At 36.2% G+C, this 19074-nt stretch overlaps 1 protein-coding gene across 1 annotated transcript; it reads left to right on the forward strand.

Annotated features, from left to right (window-relative positions):
- The first annotated feature begins 1722 nt into the window (after nucleotides 1–1722).
- LOC117322961 (putative transcription factor p65 homolog) lies at nucleotides 1723–12426 on the forward strand. Its single transcript, XM_033877931.1, has 12 exons — nucleotides 1723–1864; nucleotides 3510–3641; nucleotides 4290–4546; nucleotides 4952–5097; nucleotides 5844–5935; nucleotides 6306–6446; nucleotides 6750–6848; nucleotides 7217–7317; nucleotides 7834–7972; nucleotides 8265–8336; nucleotides 8785–8877; nucleotides 9152–12426. Exons 1-12 carry the CDS (start codon nucleotides 1855–1857, stop codon nucleotides 9760–9762), a joined length of 1893 nt encoding a protein of 630 aa, XP_033733822.1. The 5' UTR covers nucleotides 1723–1854; the 3' UTR covers nucleotides 9763–12426.
- The last annotated feature ends 6648 nt before the right edge of the window (nucleotides 12427–19074 follow it).

Consider the following 19074-nt stretch of genomic DNA (forward strand, 5'->3'; position numbering starts at 1 on the left):
ATAGATACCGTCGTCATATGACCTTATTGTGTGACCCCATCATCTATAGACACCGTTGTCATATAACCTTAGCTGTTGTGTGACCCCATCATCTGTAGATACCGTCGTCATATGACCTTAACTGTTGCGTAGCCCCATCATCTGTAGACACCGTCGTCATATGACCTTAGCTGTTGTGTGGCCCCATCATCTGTAGACACCGTCGTCATATGACCTTAGCTGTTGTGTGACCCCATCATCTATAGACACCGTCGTCATATGACCTTAGCTGTTGTGTGACTCCATCATCTGTAGATACCGTCGTCATATGACCTTAACTGTTGCGTAGCCCCATCATCTGTAGACACCGTCGTCATATGACCTTAACTGTTGCGTAGCCCCATCATCTGCAGACTCCGTTGTCATATGACCTTAGCTGGTGTGTGTCCCCATCATCTGTAGACACCGTCGTCATATGACCTTAGCTGTTGTGTGGCCCCATCATCTGCAGACTCCGTTGTCATATGACCTTAGCTGGTGTGTGTCCCCATCATCGATAGACACCGTCGACATATGACCTTAGCTGTTGTGTGACCCCATCATCTGTAGACACCGTCGTCATATGACCTTAACTGTTGTGTGACCCCATCATCTGTAGACACCGTCGTCATATGACCTTAGCTGTTGTGTGACCCCATCATCTGTAGACACCGTCGTCATATGACCTTAACTGTTGCGTAGCCCCATCATCTGTAGACAACGTCGTCATTTGACCTTAGCTGTTGTGTGGCCCATCATCTATAGACACCGTCGTCATATGACCTTAGCTGTTGTGTGATCCCATCATCTGTAGACACCGTCGTCATATGACCTTAACTGTTGTGTGACCCCATCATCTGTAGACACCGTCGTCATATGACCTTAACTGTTGTGTGACCCCATCATCTATAGCTAGACACCGTCGTCATATGACCTTAACTGTTGTGTGACTCTATCATCAGTAGATACCACCGTCATTATACATATGACCTAAGCTGTTGTGTAGCCCCATCATCTATAGACACCGTCGTCATATGACCTTAGCTGTACGTTGTGTGACCCCCATCATCTGTAGATAAGACCGCAATCATGTAACAGTGGACGTAAAACCCGTTAAATCAAATCAAATTACAAAATGTATGTTGTTTGACTCCATCATTTGCTCAACATTGTCGTCTCATTTCGTTTTTCCCTGCATACACGATAATGTATAGTGTACATGCATGCAAGCCGGTTGTGCGTGTATCTAAATATCAATTTAGATAAGTATGTTTTAATAGTGTATCTGTATCTTTAAATAAAGAGTAGCTCTGTTTTCTTTTGAATACACATATCTGTAACTGAATTCTATAGACTATTATTTTTAATATGGCAAGTCGTTTCGGTTTTCACATATATCTAATTCATTTGTATTATATATGTTTCTCTATTCTGATACAAGTATAGATGTATGTTTTATTTATGAAATCATAACAGCAAAGAACATCTGAATGAAGTGGGTAAGAAAACTAAATAGTGGCATTACTGAAGATTAATGAATATCTACTTAATTTAAACTCAAATCCTGAATAAGAAAAACAAATGATTTTGAAACGACCCCCACAACTTGTCGGAGATGGCCGAGTCATTTTTATCCAATCAAAACGCCATATTTTGTTCGGAATCTGTATTTCCCCGTAATCTATTTTTAGAAGTTGACGTCCTCCTGGAATTTTTCAGACTAGCGGAGAGAAACACCGCGACCTAGTCTTAGCGTAATTTTAGCTAAACTTCGGAAAGCCCTTCGCCGGTTTACAATTGATTTCCGCTTGACAAGAACATCAGAACTGCTACAACATGGAGTACGGTAAGTTAATTGAAATAAAACTGATGTTGAAGTGGGAAATCATGCGCGGCAAGAGGTGCAAATCGTATATTTTGGTTGGACATGTCGGCAATGTTGTCAGTCGCCATGTTGTGAAAACTGGCTGGATGACTTATAAATGACACCGTTAGAAACGCATAACATTTATGTCTATTTTGTTGTTTTTTGATGATTTAGCCTTTAGTTTTGTGAGGTTTGTTAACTGTATTTGAATGTGTTTGGGGATTTCTTACTCGTGTTGGAAGCAGTGCTCGACGTCATTACGATGGAAAAACCAAGGGGAAGTCAAATCATATGACGTAGAAGAGGACGGGTTTACCGGGGCAATGCTCTTTAGTTGCACTAGAAAAAAAGTTATCGGCTATTTATGATTAAATCCGAAACCGATACAGGAAGAACATGACAACAATCGATGAATTTGTGTTTAGTATAAAATTTATAATCACACGCTCAACCTTCACTTCGATCTTAAATGTAGAATGTCACTGTTAAAGGTTAGGCATTAATCTCGGCAAAGCCGGAAGCTGTGACCAAAGTGCATAATATATGGGTATCTACATATAAACCTGCTGCTAAATATATATATTCATTGGTAAAAAATAGACCTACAAACAGGGTGCAAATCTACTATACAGAAAAGCTGAACACAGGTGAGAATTAAGTGCCACCGAAAGTACTGTCCCAGGACAATTTTAATCTACAATTCAAATTAACTTAATTTTTTAAATTATGATCGGTGAGCGACAGAGCCACTAATAATTGTCTAGATGAGATGGATTTATGAAACTGTGTAACTATAAATTGCAAGTCCCTCCTAGCCTCTTATATTGCATACAAGTGGAAGCATGTATGTAAAGTTTCTTGACATAAATGAACCCTATTAGGGCAAGTAAACTTTAGAGAAGAAGATTAAGTGGTTTTCATACTTTGAAACTACATGCAACTGTAAAAATAATTTCTATTACAGATCTGACTGTTGAAACTGCTGGTTGTTAATTAACAGAATTTCAATCCCCTGATAAAAAATATTTATGAACACTCAACCATAGTTTATAATGGTATGAACAATATTAATACTCACTTGTAATAAGGATCATTACTATTTTCATAATTATTTACATTGATTTTATATTTGTAAACATGCTGTTTACAACAATTTGGAGAAACAGTTAACAATATAATATTGAACCACTGATTAACATTCAAGAACATTAGAGTGTTCAGCTACAATTAAAAAAAACCCAGATATGTGAGGTACCGAACAACAATTTACATTTAATGAATGTGTCTTATTTTTTAAACCCAATGTCCAGTACATGTCAACTTAATTTTAATGGTGACTTTTGAATTGTTGCTAATATTTATTAATTGATATTAATAATTTCCGAGTTTAGATGAATTATCTTAAAAAGTGATTTTAAATTATTCTGAGGTAGACAGCTCAGTTTTAAATTTTTTTGAAAATGTTGACTGGATAATGTTTCTCATAGTAATGGTTTGCAGCTGTACAAGATTTTCTTAATTTCTGGGTTTAACTCCATTTATTGTTAATGCTATGAACTATAGTAATATTATAACTATAGCAATATGTGCATATATGATGCAGTTTTAATTTGGTTTTTTTTAGCACAAACATTTACAGACGAAATCCAGATCACAAGCTCAGAACTGCAGCAGTTAATCAACGACGGCAAACTTAACATGGACAACATTACAGATCCCGCAATACTCGGCCAATTCGTAGACCCACAACTCAACAGTAAGTATGAGGAAAAAATCCGGACTAAAAAAATTCATACAAATAGGTGGATTCCTTTGTATTTATCGTCATCATCACACATGACTGACTCTTCCATGCAGCGACAATTTTTGAAGCAACTATTCAAATTGATCAACTGATAGTATAGTATTCATTGTCATCGTTATGCATGACCGACTCTTCCTTACTGAGACAGTTAGTATATATTGCCATTATCAAATATGACTGACTCTTCCATAGGGAGATTAAATTTACAAAGCAAACAAACAACTTTAAGTATATATTGTCAATGTTGCGCATGACTGACTCTTCCTTACTGAGACAGTTGGTATATACAAATGCATTGCCATTGTTACACATTATACTGTGACATTTTACAGAACAACCAATCAACTGTTAGTATATATTGTCATCGTTATGCATGACTGACTCTTATTTACCAAGACAATTTACAGAACAGCCAATCAGTAGCTATTTGGGATTTTCAATGATTGCAACCATGATGTCATTAGGCCAAGTAGTTTGACTTGAATTTATTGTTGTAGGAAGCAAAACATTTAAAGATTAAAAAAAAAAAATCATGTATGAATGAATTTTCATCATGTTTTAGTAAAGGGAGTATAATAGAAATAATTTCTAATTTACCAGTACAACCCCAAATATCAACAATGCCAACCAATCAAAATTATGGAGCTCCGGTCAAACCTGGAGGCTCAAGGACGGCCAATCGAGCAGGCAGTAGAGGAGGATCAAAGCAGACCACACCCGATGGGGTGTTTGTAGAAATCGTGGAACAGCCCAAACAAAGAGGGTTACGATTCCGTTACGAATGCGAGGGAAGATCAGCTGGAAGCATTCCCGGAGACAAGAGCAGTGCAGAGAGAAAGACTTTCCCAACAATTAAAGTAAGATCATTTTTATGGCGTATTTTAGTATTCAGTTAGAAAGACTTTCCCAACAATTAAAGTAAGATCATTTTTATGACGTATTTTAGTATTAAGTTAGTAAAAAGTGAATACGATAGACCCCTGAAGAATTTTTTGTCACATGTTAAACCTAAACATTGCAACAGTCCTGGGGTCTGTTTGCATTTAAGAAGCTATATAAGTAGTAATCCTATTAAATTTTTGTAATTTCAATGCTTAAATAAAGCTGGGAAAGAAACTCTGTGCAACAGTTTCCCTGTGTGAGAATGCAGATCTTGAGGAGTTAGAACGTAATCTCATGATTCTACAGATAATTATTTTCTTTTTGAGGTTGTAGATATTGAGGTGTTAGGAAATAATTAATGATATCTCATAATTCCACAGATTATGAACTACACTGGTACTGCTGTCGTAGTGGTTTCCTGTGTAACAAAAGACGCGCCATATGAACCTCACCCTCACAACCTTGTAGGACGTGACTGTAAACGGGGTGTTTGTACCTTAAAGGTCAAGGACACAAACACTGTCAGGTAGGTACTGTAGCTCAAGGTCATACCATCTTAAACACTATCAGGTAGGTATTAAGGCCAAGGTCGTACCATTATAAACACTAGAGAGTGGGTCCTTTAGGTCAAGGTCATACACACTATCAGGTAGGTACTGTAAGCAAAGGTCACAAAGACTTTCAGGTATGTACTGTTGGTCAAGGTCACAACGACTATCAGGTAGGAACTGGAGGTCAAGGTCACAAACACTATTAGGTAGGTACTGTAGGTCAAGGTCACAATCATTTTCAGGTAGGTACTGCAGGTCAAGGTCACAAACACTGTCATGTAGGTTATCAAGGTCAAAGTCATACAGAACATCATAAACACTATAGGGAAGGTCCTGTAGGTCAAGGTCACACTTTCAGATAGGTAATCAAGGTCAAGGTCATACGATTATAAACACTAGAGGTAAGGTCATGTAGGTCAAGGTCACAAACAGTATCAGGTAGGTACTCAAGGTCAAGGTCATACCATCATAAACTTTAGAGGGTAGGTCTTGTAGGTCAATGTCATAAACACTATCAAGGAGGTACAAAAAAACATCAAATATGTAATTTGGACAAAAGTTTATTAAACAATAACAAAATCACACTGTCTGTGTTCACTTAAACTCCATATTGCATTATTTCCACAAAACCAATCAAAAACATTTCTGAATTTCCTCCTTCAAATTCATATCAGTATTATCTAGTGATATTTCTGAATAAAACTATTAATTTTCATTTCAGTTTTCCTCACCTTGGAATCCAGTGTGCAAAAAAGAAGGACGTAGAAAATAACTTAAAGCAGAGGAAAGAGATTAATGTTGATCCGTATCAGAGTAGGTTTATTTTGTGTTCATTGTCACTGTATATTGTGTGTAGCTTTAAGTTTCCTGTGGATAGCAGTGCAAAGGGATAACTTATTTTCTAAAATGGAAAATGAATGAATTTTTTTAAAACATCCATTGTATGGTGACAACAAAATATTTTCTCTCTAAATTCACAAATATAAAAAGGTAAAATAATCAAGTAAGCAGAGAGTTCGTTTTACAGTCAGCATGTTATCAGTATTAAATAAAGCTTGTTTCCAAGATCCAAGATATTTTTATTGTGTACTTTAAAGCCAATATGGCTATATTTCCACATGTTCCTGATGTTGTAGGTTAAATGTTGTGTCCTTAGTGTCTGATTGATGCCTTTGTGTTTTAGGTGGATTCAAGCACATGACCAAAGCTGGTAACATAGATCTCAATGTTGTGAGACTATGTTTCCAAGTATTCCTGCCAGACGAGTCGGGCAAGATATCTCGAATTGTTCCTCCAGTTGTCTCCCTTCCCATCCACGACAAAAGTAGGTCATCAATTCTTAAAATGAATTTCTTCCACATAATATTGAAAACTTCATCTGATCTTTTTTAATCTATCACCATATCAAGATTTCAGAAATCTGTACTGCACTGTCACACATTTTCCTTGTATTATAATTGGGCATACTTGGCTGGCTTTTTTATGTAAAATTATATTTCTAGCTGCACATACGCAATGTCATAAGAGTTCACAATTAAAAGGTCTCCAACTGGAGCTCTTTTGAATTGGAGATACATATGACACTTTAAGGTGGCATAAACCCTTAACCATTATTTTGTCATTGTAGAGGCCTTGAATGAACTTGTGATATGCCGTGTGGACAAATCGTCGGGAAAAGCAAAGGGAGGCGATGAGGTGTTCCTTCTGTGTGAGAAAATTAACAGAGGTATGTAAAAAATCAAACTTTTAAGCATATAGGATCAGTGATATTTTCTCACAAAATGTCTTCGGGTTTTATTTGTTATGTGCATTAAAAAAAACTGAGGAAGCTCTCTTTTACCTGGGTTAATATAAGAGACATGCAGTTTTGTCTGCTGTAAATTTGTAGGTACTAAAAAAATTAATGAGACTGCCCTCATTCTCGTGACCTCAATCTGACCCAATAGCTGTGCATGCATCGGAATTCTCTTCCTTGGAGTTTGTAGTAGAAAACAATCCACATACAGAATTTCTCTTCAGTCTTGACTTTGATAAAATTATCGTTAACATTAAAAGCATTGACAGAGACTGATAATGTTTTTATCTGAACTTCAGAGGATATCGGAGTTCGATTTTACAAGGAGAATGAGGTCAATGAGTCGTTACTAGATTGGGAGGATTATGGAGACTTCAGTCAGAATGATATTCATCGACAGGTAAGCCGACTCATTCGTGCATCTGCGCCGAGTTTTTGTGTACAAGATATCTAATGGATAGATTTATTGGTTAAAACATTTATAAGTTAATGTGAATTTTGGAATTTAAGTTTTTTCAGACATACTCTTATTTAATTTTGAAAGTTAACAAAGCTTTTTGTTCAGGCTGAGTTTTAGTAATTAATTGTATGTTAAAACCTTGATATAAGAAGCTGAATTATTATGAAAGCTTGTAAAATTTTAACTGCTAATTATCAGAAATTTTTGGAGGAAATAAACATGTCACTTTTGTCGGGGAGGGGTGTTAATTGGTCCACCCATCAGTATAATCTGCATATTGTACAGATAATTGTAAGGATTATCCTGTTAACATTATCCCGAGATATATTATATAAATAATGTCTATTTCCGTAATTGTTTTCGTATTGTATAGATTTTGAACAGATTATTCCGAGAATCAGTCATGCTTTAATAAAAGAAATTCTCCCAGTATCATATAATCTTACTTGATTGCAGTATGCCATCGTGTTTAAAACGCCACCGTACAAGGACACGTTTATCACAAGACCTGTGGAGGTGAAAATGCAGTTGAAACGCATGAATGACACGGAAACCAGCGATCCTATTCCTTTCACTTATATGCCTGAGGATCCTGGTAAGTTTAGATTAGGTTATTTACAAGGTAATCTTCAGTTGAAGTCCATTACTGAAAAAACACTTATTTTACAACACTTAAACTTAAGCGCATTAGCAAACTTTAGCACATTAGCAAACTTTAGCACATTACTTGCTATTGATAAAATCTATAGAAACTGGAATTAGTGCTAAATTCTAAGATGAAAATATTTTGCTGCATATGTAACAATGTAAAAACATGACACTTGATGTGAAATCATGACACTTGACAAAATAAATCAAACCTATAAATCATTTTTGTTTTCTTTTAGATCCAGATCGTCTTAATGAGAAACGTAAGCGTAAGGCAGAAACATTGAACAGCTACGGCCTGTTTGGAGATGGTACGTTTTACAGCAGAAATAATTTAACATTGGAATCGACGCCACTGTTGTTCAATATATAGTCAAAGGTAGAATTGTCAGGATAAGTAGAGATCTTATTTCTGTAGTATGTATTTTTGTAGATGTTTTATTAGGGAAAATTTTGTACAGGAAGATTATGTAAGAGCTCTTTCAGTAAAGTATCTACCTAAGGGGAGGCTCCATGTTTGTCAAACACAATCCATGAACAGATCAGAAGTTATAAATAATGAAGAAGAAAAAAATATAATTCATCACGTTTTCTATCTTTAATTTGGTTGTTTTTTCTTGTGAAAGAAATATAAGTTTTAGAAAATCTCAATTATTCAGTGACAGGTAAACAACACTATCTTTAAATATAAATTTAATTTTCAGTGGTTTGTTAAAAAAAAAGCAAAATTTGCTGATTTAGTTTTAAATATTGTTTTAGGTCTTCAAACCCTGTCGCAAGACGACATCAAACAGAGGCTGAAGGTGAAGGCCACCAAATCAAGAATCAAGCAAGAAAAACCTGAGAGTAATAGTAAGTTTCCCCTTGTTATCTTCACACAACAAACAAATCAGACTAAATTGAGATGAAATGAAATGTCATGTTTACACATTCTTAATCCACAAAAAGCAGTTTCTTTAATTTTAGAGAATTTTCAATTGTAAAATAGTAACAAAAATGTGATTCACAGATAAGTCCTCCACAAACATCAGAATTAAAGGTTTGCACTATGAGAACAGAGGACATACTGGAGAATAAATATGGCACTGAGGCAGATTGTGTCATTTTGAAATATTTGTACTTTCAGATTTTGAATTGCCGAGCTATTCCTTCAACAACCTTGGAGCATCTCCCATGCAGACAGATGTGGCTACAACAGCACCCTCTCCTATGAGTGTGAGAACGGCAGATAACTCTGGCATGGGCAGTGTCACCGTAACACCGACTGAATCGGTGAGACAGCAATTGGCAAGTCTCCCAGAAAACCAGCAGTTTGAAATCCTTCGTCAGCTAGCCATGAGCAAGCTGCAGCATGAAGCTTTACAGAAACAACACCAACAGACAGGAAACATGCCGGTCCCTTCAACAACAGCACCATTTGCTGATCTATTCCATAATCAACAACAGGTTGTTCAGCAAACCAACTCCAGCAGTAACGTGTTGCTTGCTGACGTTTCTATGCAACAGGGCCTGATGTCGTCAGGGGCAACGACATCTGACCAGACAGGCGGGCAGACAGTGGACTTAAACATGCTGCAGACATATTTAGGCGACCAGGGTACGAACGTGTCATTTGAGAGTATCGAAGGGCTATCGGGCAATCTGCTAAACATCAGTTACGATCCTAATGTAGCTGCAATGGAGAATGTGATGAGCGAGACAAACCAGGCGATACAAGGGCTGAGTCAGTCTGGGTGAAAAACAACGCACACAACTGTTGTTTTTTTTATAGAGAGAGATTTTATTACAAGTGTTGTTGCTTAATGAAATATAAGACAGTGGTGTTCAAAGTTTCATCTTACAAAACCATCAGAATGTTTGCAGTAAAAAAGTGAAAGAAACGATTAAAAAGCAATATACACTGTATGGGTGAAATCTCCGACTGTGGTACGCACATTCCACACACGCGGGTCGGTCCCGATGCTGGTACTGTGATGATGACAGGTAAACCCAGAATAAATTGTGGTTGCGACGGTGTCCATGGATGACCGTCATATCACACATACAGGCCTTAACTGTGATGGCTACACTTCAGTACTAACCAACAATGGCTGATAGCGGTTGTAGACTTGAAGTAAAAATCCTGAATCAAAAAAAAAAAAAAAGAATTATTCTTCACTTAATTTATTTATCATGATTCTGCTTTCAATTTGAAGTTTGATTTGTAGATTTAAAACCCTGCTTGATTGTTATTTTCTATCTAGCTATATAAAACAGTGTCACTCGACAGCATAGCTGTCCCACTAATAGACAGACAGAATTTGGTAGTTGTAGTATGGTCTTCCCAACTCCGAGCTCAACTCAAGTTGTACACCTTAAAATTTTTGGACGACGCCTCTGTATAGATTAGGCATGTCACCTATAGGTTGATAATTTAACATAGTAGATATCAGGATGGCCATCTTGGAAGTCCTGTAATAGTTCAGTCTGTATCGCAAGGTTTTGGTGCAAATTTCCAACCCACATATATATATATATATATAGTATATATGGACTTGCATATATACATTAGGTAGGGAATCTGTCCCTTTCTGATTAGTGAAGTGGATTGTGATATTCATGATGTCGAGAGTCCCATCATGACATGCCAGAATCACTCGTGTAGCAATTAATTTCTGTAGTGAATTTTGTCTAACTTTCAAGTAGCATATTTTTTCCAGAAAACCAGTAGGTCAGCTTTAATTTAACACAATTCTTTTTAACTAAAACTATATTTATAGAAAACTCTTCTAGGAATAATGTTTCTGATTTATAGAAAACTCTTTGGAATAATGTTTCCGATTTATAGAAAACTCTTAGGAATAATGTTTCTGATTTATAGAAAACTCTTATGAATAATGTTTAGTTATACATTATTGTAAGGGGAACCGAGTGTGGAAAAAAGTTGTTGTACAGATAGTGCTATATCCTTGTTGATCCCACGATTCCAGATACCTATATGTTTACATATTACATGTACTAGAAATTACTTCCATACTATTATATTCCTATACCACGCCCCTGTTGTGTTTCTTGAATGTCCTTCACAAGACCGAATATGTTTATTAGTCCCCCTACCAGTGAAACCTATGGAGACTTTAGGCTTTCTCTCTGTAAGTCTTTTACTTACATGTACATACACCTTGCGTATGTAACGCCAAAGATTGCGAGTGCTCTAGCGGCTTCATTCCTTGATGGATTTTGATTAAACTTCATAAAAGGACCATAATATCTCGGAACAATTTTAAGTTTCATGGATTTTGGCTCAAGGTCAAGGTCACTTATTGTTTTAAATGGGGAAGGAGGGGGACATGTATTGTTTTAGCAATACACAGTATACTTGCTAACAAAAATGTCATAATCAGGAGGAATATAGATCGTTTCTGTATAAAAGGGAGTTTTACTGGATGAAGTTTATTTTTCGGTGGACTTATATTGTTATATTGTTTTAATTTCATCGATCCAGATTCGAAGTGCTCTGTATGGCATTTTGAAGGCTAAAATTTTCTGTTATTTGGATTTGAATCTTTAGCGGGGCAAAATTTGGTGTGTACTTGTTAAACCAATACATATACGTATACTGTTCTGAAAATAGAATAAAGTTCAAGAAAAGGTAGTTTGGACTGGTCAGGTGATCATATTTGATAAAAGTATACATTTTTTGTAGCCTTACAGTTGTAACAGTCAGTATGTTTGTTCCCAAACTGTTATTAGATATTTCTAATTCTAGATTAAAACAAGTCAGAATTAATATTTAATACCAATGACACAGAATGAGATATAAGTTGAGGTAAAAGATACTACTGTTTTGGTGATTACACCATATGTAAATCATTTTATGAAAAGGACTGACATTTTTTTACGTCATTGTGGCAGAACATCCAATAACAGATAAAAGTAAAATCCAGCAAGTTAATTATTGATAATCAAATTTGATGAAAAATCTTTTAAAGGTTATACGAAAATGAATTTCAAGCTCAACTATGGCATTTATATATGGTTTGTGAATATTCATGTACCTCTGGTAATGAATATTTGTCCAGTTAAGGATAATACGTACCTTATGGGGTATTCCATGTTCGTCTTTTTAAAGAGAATATCGTATGGTAGCTATATACTGTATCAAATTTTCATCTCAACATTTGTTTATATGTGAAAGTGTCCGATTCTACAGTACGAATCTACAGTACAATATATTATAGGTGTATATTTATGGTGAGCATTGTGAAGAAATATGTGTGGATTATCTTTGCATGGGTCCTCATTTTAAAAACAGATTAATAATTAACATATTCATTATGTGATACCAATGTTTTTATGTGTATATAAAGGATTTATTAAGAGAAAAATATTCAATTAAAATGTACATTATGATATGTAAAACTGTTTTTCTTTGTCTGTTTACACTGATTTTAAAATGAATATTTACCATCTATTGTTTTGGAGACACTAAAATGAATGAATGCCAAACATTAATGTACGGAAAATTTGTGTATACGATTTGAAAGAATTATTTACATGCACTGGTAATATAGTCACCTTGACCTTGGATATAGCAATATACAACCTGCGACGTTTTTATAATTGACCATTGTACAAGTTCAAGCAAATTCACTGAAAGCTGATACTTCTGGTGTGGAGATTAAGACAAATATTTCTATAAATAGTAACCTTACTTTTGACAGACTCTTAAAATACCAGGTACAAACTTGTTGGTATTCCTTACTCGACATTTGTGTGAACATTGATCACATTCATTCATTAGAAAATGAAGATGCTTAAAGAGAAAAAAATTCTACAAACAAGAACTGACCTTGACTATAGCTTTAGAAAAAGAAAAAAAAATACTTGTTTCAGGAAGTCTCGATATGCAACATATTATCAAAGTCATGGAAATAGAAAAAATGAAGTGATTCCTCCATGGTGCCTACGGGCATCGTAACTGCAGGCAAAGATATGTACAATAACAAGAGGCCCATGAGCCTTAACCGTCATCTCACTTAAGTAGACTCTTTGAAGTATGCATGTTCAGTAGCAGTATTGTGGTACCGATAATAATTGGGGATTCACTGCAATACTACATGTATGCTGGCCATTGCGGCCCTCTTGGATGACTAGGTATGGAGCACCCCTAAATATGTACAACACTTGGTCAGACCCATCTCCACCCCTAAATATGTTCAACACTTGGTCAGACCCATCTCCACCCCTAAATATGTACAACACTTGGTCAGACCCATCTCCACCCCTAAATATGTACAACACTTGGTCAGACCCATCTCCACCCCTAAATATGTACAACACTTGGTCAGACCCATCTCCAAATCTTTTCATGCAAGTTTAAATTGAAACCATTAGGTGGAACTTGAGAAAAAGTTTGAAATGTGTTTTTCCAAGATGGTCGCATTTTATTTCAAACAATAAAAACTTGTGGCAAGAAGTAAGACCGTAACAGGATCATTTCAGGAATGGAGAGCTTAATCCCACTGGTTGAACTTGAAAGAAGTTTGAAATAGTTGTTGTTCAGGAAAACCATGATTGGGCAAGTATGTTAATTAAGAAATGGCCATTGTGGCTGCCATGTCAAAGTTTTTATGAGGCTTTGAAAATAACTTTGTCAACTTCGAGTGCTGTAACATCCCCGCCAATTCCAGCTCAATGGTGGCCATCTTGGATTTCTGGCCAACCCCAAAAATAATAACACTTGGTCAGGACTATCTAGGATCATTTCAGGCGAGTTCGGGCTGAATTTAACTGTCACTTCAAGAAGAAATTTGAAATGTGAAAAGTTTACATAAGGCACACAGCAGACTCCACAGATATGGCTATAGATACAAATCCACCAATTCTGATAGAAGGACCAACTTATAATGTATCAACATAGGATAGAAATTTGGCTAAAATCCATAAATGATAATTATTCATATAATCATACAAAATATACACATGTAAAATTCATTGTGATATAACTACAAGAAAGGCAAGATATCCTTATAACAATGTTATATAGCTAACACCATATGTTTGATGGCCATAAAAAAAATACATATATATATATATACCTATGTTACCAGGATTAGGCTATTGGGAATATGGTCCCTCCCTTGGTGACTAATTTTACATGAAAAGTGTGCATGAGTTCCCTTTAAACTGTGAAAAACATGTCCCTGGTGTCATGTCTGTCCATCATGAGAGAATCTAGGATAGGGACATATGAAATATAATCATGCGTTAATTTATTAAAAAAAATTCATGACATTGCTTAGTATCCAGGTTGATCATTAAATGATACATGACACAGGTCCTCTGGACCTCTTGCTGAAGGACTATCAATTTTCGCCATCTTTGTTACATCTTCCATCAAATCTTAATTTTACTTATTATAAGTTCAATGATTTTTCTTTGCTTAAAAACTTTGCGAATGATATTTGACACGAATGATTAATCAGCTGTCAAATAGATTCACAGTAATTACTTTTCAAATTATTTTTAGAATCTACAGTATGAGAAAAATAAGCATTGAATGAGTTGAAATATATAACATCCGGTGTAATATGGTATTTTGACCTCCGTGGTAAATTGACATACCATTATGGTAAAATGATCCCCCCTCCATTTCAAAGAGGTAACTTTACCATGGATAATACATATATATATGGACCATCATTTGGAAAATCGTGCCAAGCCCCTGTGATGGCCATGGTAAAGAGAGGCCATGGTAAAGAGAGGCCATGGCAAAGAGACCCCCTCCCTTCCTCCTCTTTACATCACAAAAAACAGCAAAATCACTTATCTGATACAAGATTGCTTTAATTAAAAAAATATGTTAAATAATAAATGAAAAGTCAAGTTATAGTGACTTAATTTTTTTTTTTTTTAGCGTGGGGGGGGGGGGGGTCACTTTCGGAGGAGGGTCATATCACCATGATTCAAAATACCATGGTACATCGGGAACATGAAGTTTAATGTACCTCATGGAGATAAAATCAATTTGTTGAAGTGATGTACAAAAGTACATATGATATACCATAATATAGTACTGATCGACATCCTGGTTCAATATATGCTCTGCTTGGACAACATTAAAAAACGGGATTACGTATCTAGGCCAGATTACATAGGAAAACATACATACACCCACAACAGGGAACCTATATACACCCACACACAACAGGTTACAGCACGCTGACAGCTTTTTATAGAGTTTGAAGCAGGAAGTGACAAATATGGAAGTCAATTTATAAATAGTCACGTTTACAGGGAATCCTAGCCGCCCAATTGGAAACAGCCATCTGGCTATTTTTAGCTCATGATGAGTAATTTCTTCTTCCAGGATAAGGGAAAGACTCAAACCTTTGAGTGCAATATAATATCCCTAGGACAATTAAGATTTGTCTTGACTTTGGGAAAATATATGTACAAGGGTACTTCAAATGAATGTTATTATTTTTTATTTTATAAAGTACAATACAAATTTTGAACAAAAAAGCTAGGGTGATTAGAATTGATTTTAATTTTCAATATTATACATACCGTATCTGAAATTGAGATGAACATTTTCAAATTTTTTTTTTTTTTAATTCTACGAATTGTTTTCACCATACTTTGTAGGCAAAGTGTGATCATGAGCACCAGTATATATATAGACTTTTCTGATCTTTTGAATGTTGCTGTTTACATTGAAGTAGAAGTGTCACCTCATTGTCCATTGAACTTTTTTACTCAGGAAAGTTTCACTGGAGTTGGGGGGTCAAGGGTTAAATTCAATGCTCGTTTGGATTTCCCAACACCCTCTCCTATGGAAGTTTTCATTGTGGTCAAGTCAAGTCGATCTCCATCTGAATATCAGGTTTGTCACTCACTACAATATATCATTAGATTTTGTGGCTACCAAATGTCCAAGTACTCATCGACATAAGGTATGTAAAAACTTTGAACAATGCTCGAGTGTCAACCTCCAAGATTAAAACTCCCGTCCTCTTTATATGTAGAATTTTTATCTAACTTGGTTTTTATTTTTTGTATCGAAATGGCCCCACTTCCTTTGACTGGACACTGTGTTTCCACTTAATAATAATAATGTGGAGTTTTATATACTGCTATACCACAGCGACATAGCCATCTCAAAGCGGTTCACAAATTATTATCCATGGTTTTTGGGACTTAGCAACCAGTCAATGACTTCATTAACTCTAACAGGGAGCATATGTTACAGCCGGAGCTGCTATATTGTGGGGCCGCGGTGGCCGAGTGGTTAAGGTGTCCCGACACTTTATCACTAGCCCTCCACCACTGGGTTGCGAGTTCGAAACCTACGTGGGGCAGTTGCCAGGTACTGACCGTAGGCTGGTGGTTTTTCACCGGGTACTCCGGCTTTCCTCCACCTCCAAAACCTGACACGTCCTTAAATGACCCTATAGCTGTTAATAGGACGTTAAACAAAAACAAACAAACAATGTTATTTTGGTGCTTTAAGTTTACACATAGCTTTTCTTTCATTGCCTTACCACGTACTCATTTACAGCTTATTCAACTGGAATACAACAGATTAAAGTATCTTGTTGCAGTATACAACACAGTGTCCGTGCCAGGATTCGAACAAGCAACCCTTCGGCCATTTAGCCCTATTAGGTATTCTATGAGGCATATGGTGCACGCTTGAATTGGACTGAAGAAGACTGCGTTCATATTAAAACAGCCCACCATGAGATGCTGTTCCATGTCTACAGCAGGAAGCCCTAAATTTGAATGTACCAAATGGATATATGCTGTTTAAACTAGGTAAACGTACCGTTTGAATGTGTACGTACTGTTTGAACTACATATGTACATGCTGTTTGAACGTGTATATGCTGTTAACTAAGTGTACATATTAGTTGAACTACATGTATGTGTTGATTGAACTATGTGTATGTGCTGGTTGAACTATGTGTATGTGTTGATTGAACTATGTGTATGTGTTGATTGAACTATGTGTATGTGCTGGTTGAACTATGTGTATGTGTTGATTGAACTATGTGTATGTGTTGGTTGAACTACGTGTATGTGCTGGTTGAAATATGTGTATGTGCTGGTTGAACTATGTGTATGTGCTGATTGAACTACGTGTATGTGTTGGTTGAAATATGTGTATGTGTTGATTGAACTATGTGTATGTGTTGGTTGAACTATGTGTATGTGTTGATTGAACTATGTGTATGTGTTGATTGAACTACGTGTATGTGTTGATTGAACTATGTGTATGTGTTGGTTGAACTATGTGTATGTGTTGGTTGAACTATGTGTATGTGTTGGTTGAACTATGTGTATGTGCTGATTGAACTACGTGTATGTGTTGGTTGAACTATGTGTATGTGTTGGTTGAACTATGTGTAAGTGTTGGTTGAATTATGTGTATGTGTTGGTTGAACTATGTGTATGTGCTGATTGAAGTACGTGTATGTGTTGATTGAACTATGTGTATGTGCTGGTTGAACTATGTGTATGTGCTGGTTGAACTACGTGTATGTGTTGGTTGAACTACGTGTATGTGTTGGTTGAACTAGGTGTATGTGTTGGTTGAACTAGGTGTATGTGTTGGTTGAACTACGTGTATGTGTTGGTTGAACTAGGTGTATGTGTTGGTTGAACTATGTGTATGTGTTGGTTGAACTACGTGTATGTGTTGGTTGAACTATGTGTATGTGCTGGTTGAACTACGTGTATGTATTGATTGAGTTACGTGTATGTGTTGGTTGAACTATGTGTATGTGTTGGTTGAACTAGGTGTATGTGTTGGTTGAACTAGGTGTATGTGTTGGTTGAACTAGGTGTATGTGTTGGTTGAACTAGGTGTATGTGTTGGTTGAACTAGGTGTATGTGTTGGTTGAACTATGTGTATGTGTTTGTTGAACTACGTGTATGTGTTGGTTGAACTATGTGTATGTGCTGATTGAACTATGTGTATGTGTTGGTTGAACTACGTGTATGTGCTGATTGAATTATGTGTATGTGTTGGTTGAACTATGTGTATGTGCTGGTTGAACTATGTGTATGTGCTGATTGAACTAGGTGTATGTGTTGGTTGAACTATGTGTATGTGTTGGTTGAACTATGTGTATGTGTTGATTGAACTATGTGTATGTGTTGGTTGAACTACGTGTATGTGTTGGTTGAACTATGTGTATGTGCTGATTGAACTACGTGTATGTGTTGGTTGAACTATGTGTATGTGTTGGTTGAACTACGTGTATGTGTTGGTTGAACTACGTGTATGTGTTGGTTGAACTACGTGTATGTGCTGGTTGAACTACGTGTATGTGTTGATTGAACTACGTGTATGTGTTGATTGAGCTATGTGTATGTGTTGGTTGAACTACGTGTATGTGTTGGTGGAACTATGTGTATGTGTTGATTGAACTACGTGTATGTGTTGGTTGAACTACGTGTATGTGTTGGTTGAACTACGTGTATGTGTTGGTTGAACTACGTGTATGTGCTGGTTGAACTATGTGTATGTGCTGATTGAACTACGTGTATGTGTTGATTGAACTACGTGTATGTGTTGGTTGAACTACGTGTATGTGTTGATTGAACTATGTGTATGTGTTGGTTGAACTCTGTGTATGTGTTGGTTGAACTATGTGTATGTGTTGATTGAACTATGTGTATGTGTTGGTTGAACTACGTGTATGTGTTGGTTGAACTATGTGTATGTGTTGGTTGAACTATATGTATGTGTTGATTGAAATATGTGTATGTGTTGGTTGAACTACGTGTATGTGCTGGTTGAACTATGTGTATGTGTTGGTTGAACTACGTGTATGTGCTGATTGAACTATGTGTATGTGTTGGTTGAACTCTGTGTATGTGTTGGTTGAACTATGTGTATGTGTTGGTTGAACTACGTGTATGTGTTGGTTGAACTACGTGTATGTGCTGATTGAACTACGTGTATGTGTTGGTTGAACTACGTGTATGTGTTGGTTGAACTACGTGTATGTGTTGGTTGAACTATGTGTATGTGTTGGTTGAACTATGTGTATGTGTTT

Source organism: Pecten maximus, chromosome 3 (assembly GCF_902652985.1).
Source record: "Pecten maximus chromosome 3, xPecMax1.1, whole genome shotgun sequence".
NCBI lineage: Eukaryota > Metazoa > Mollusca > Bivalvia > Pectinida > Pectinidae > Pecten > Pecten maximus.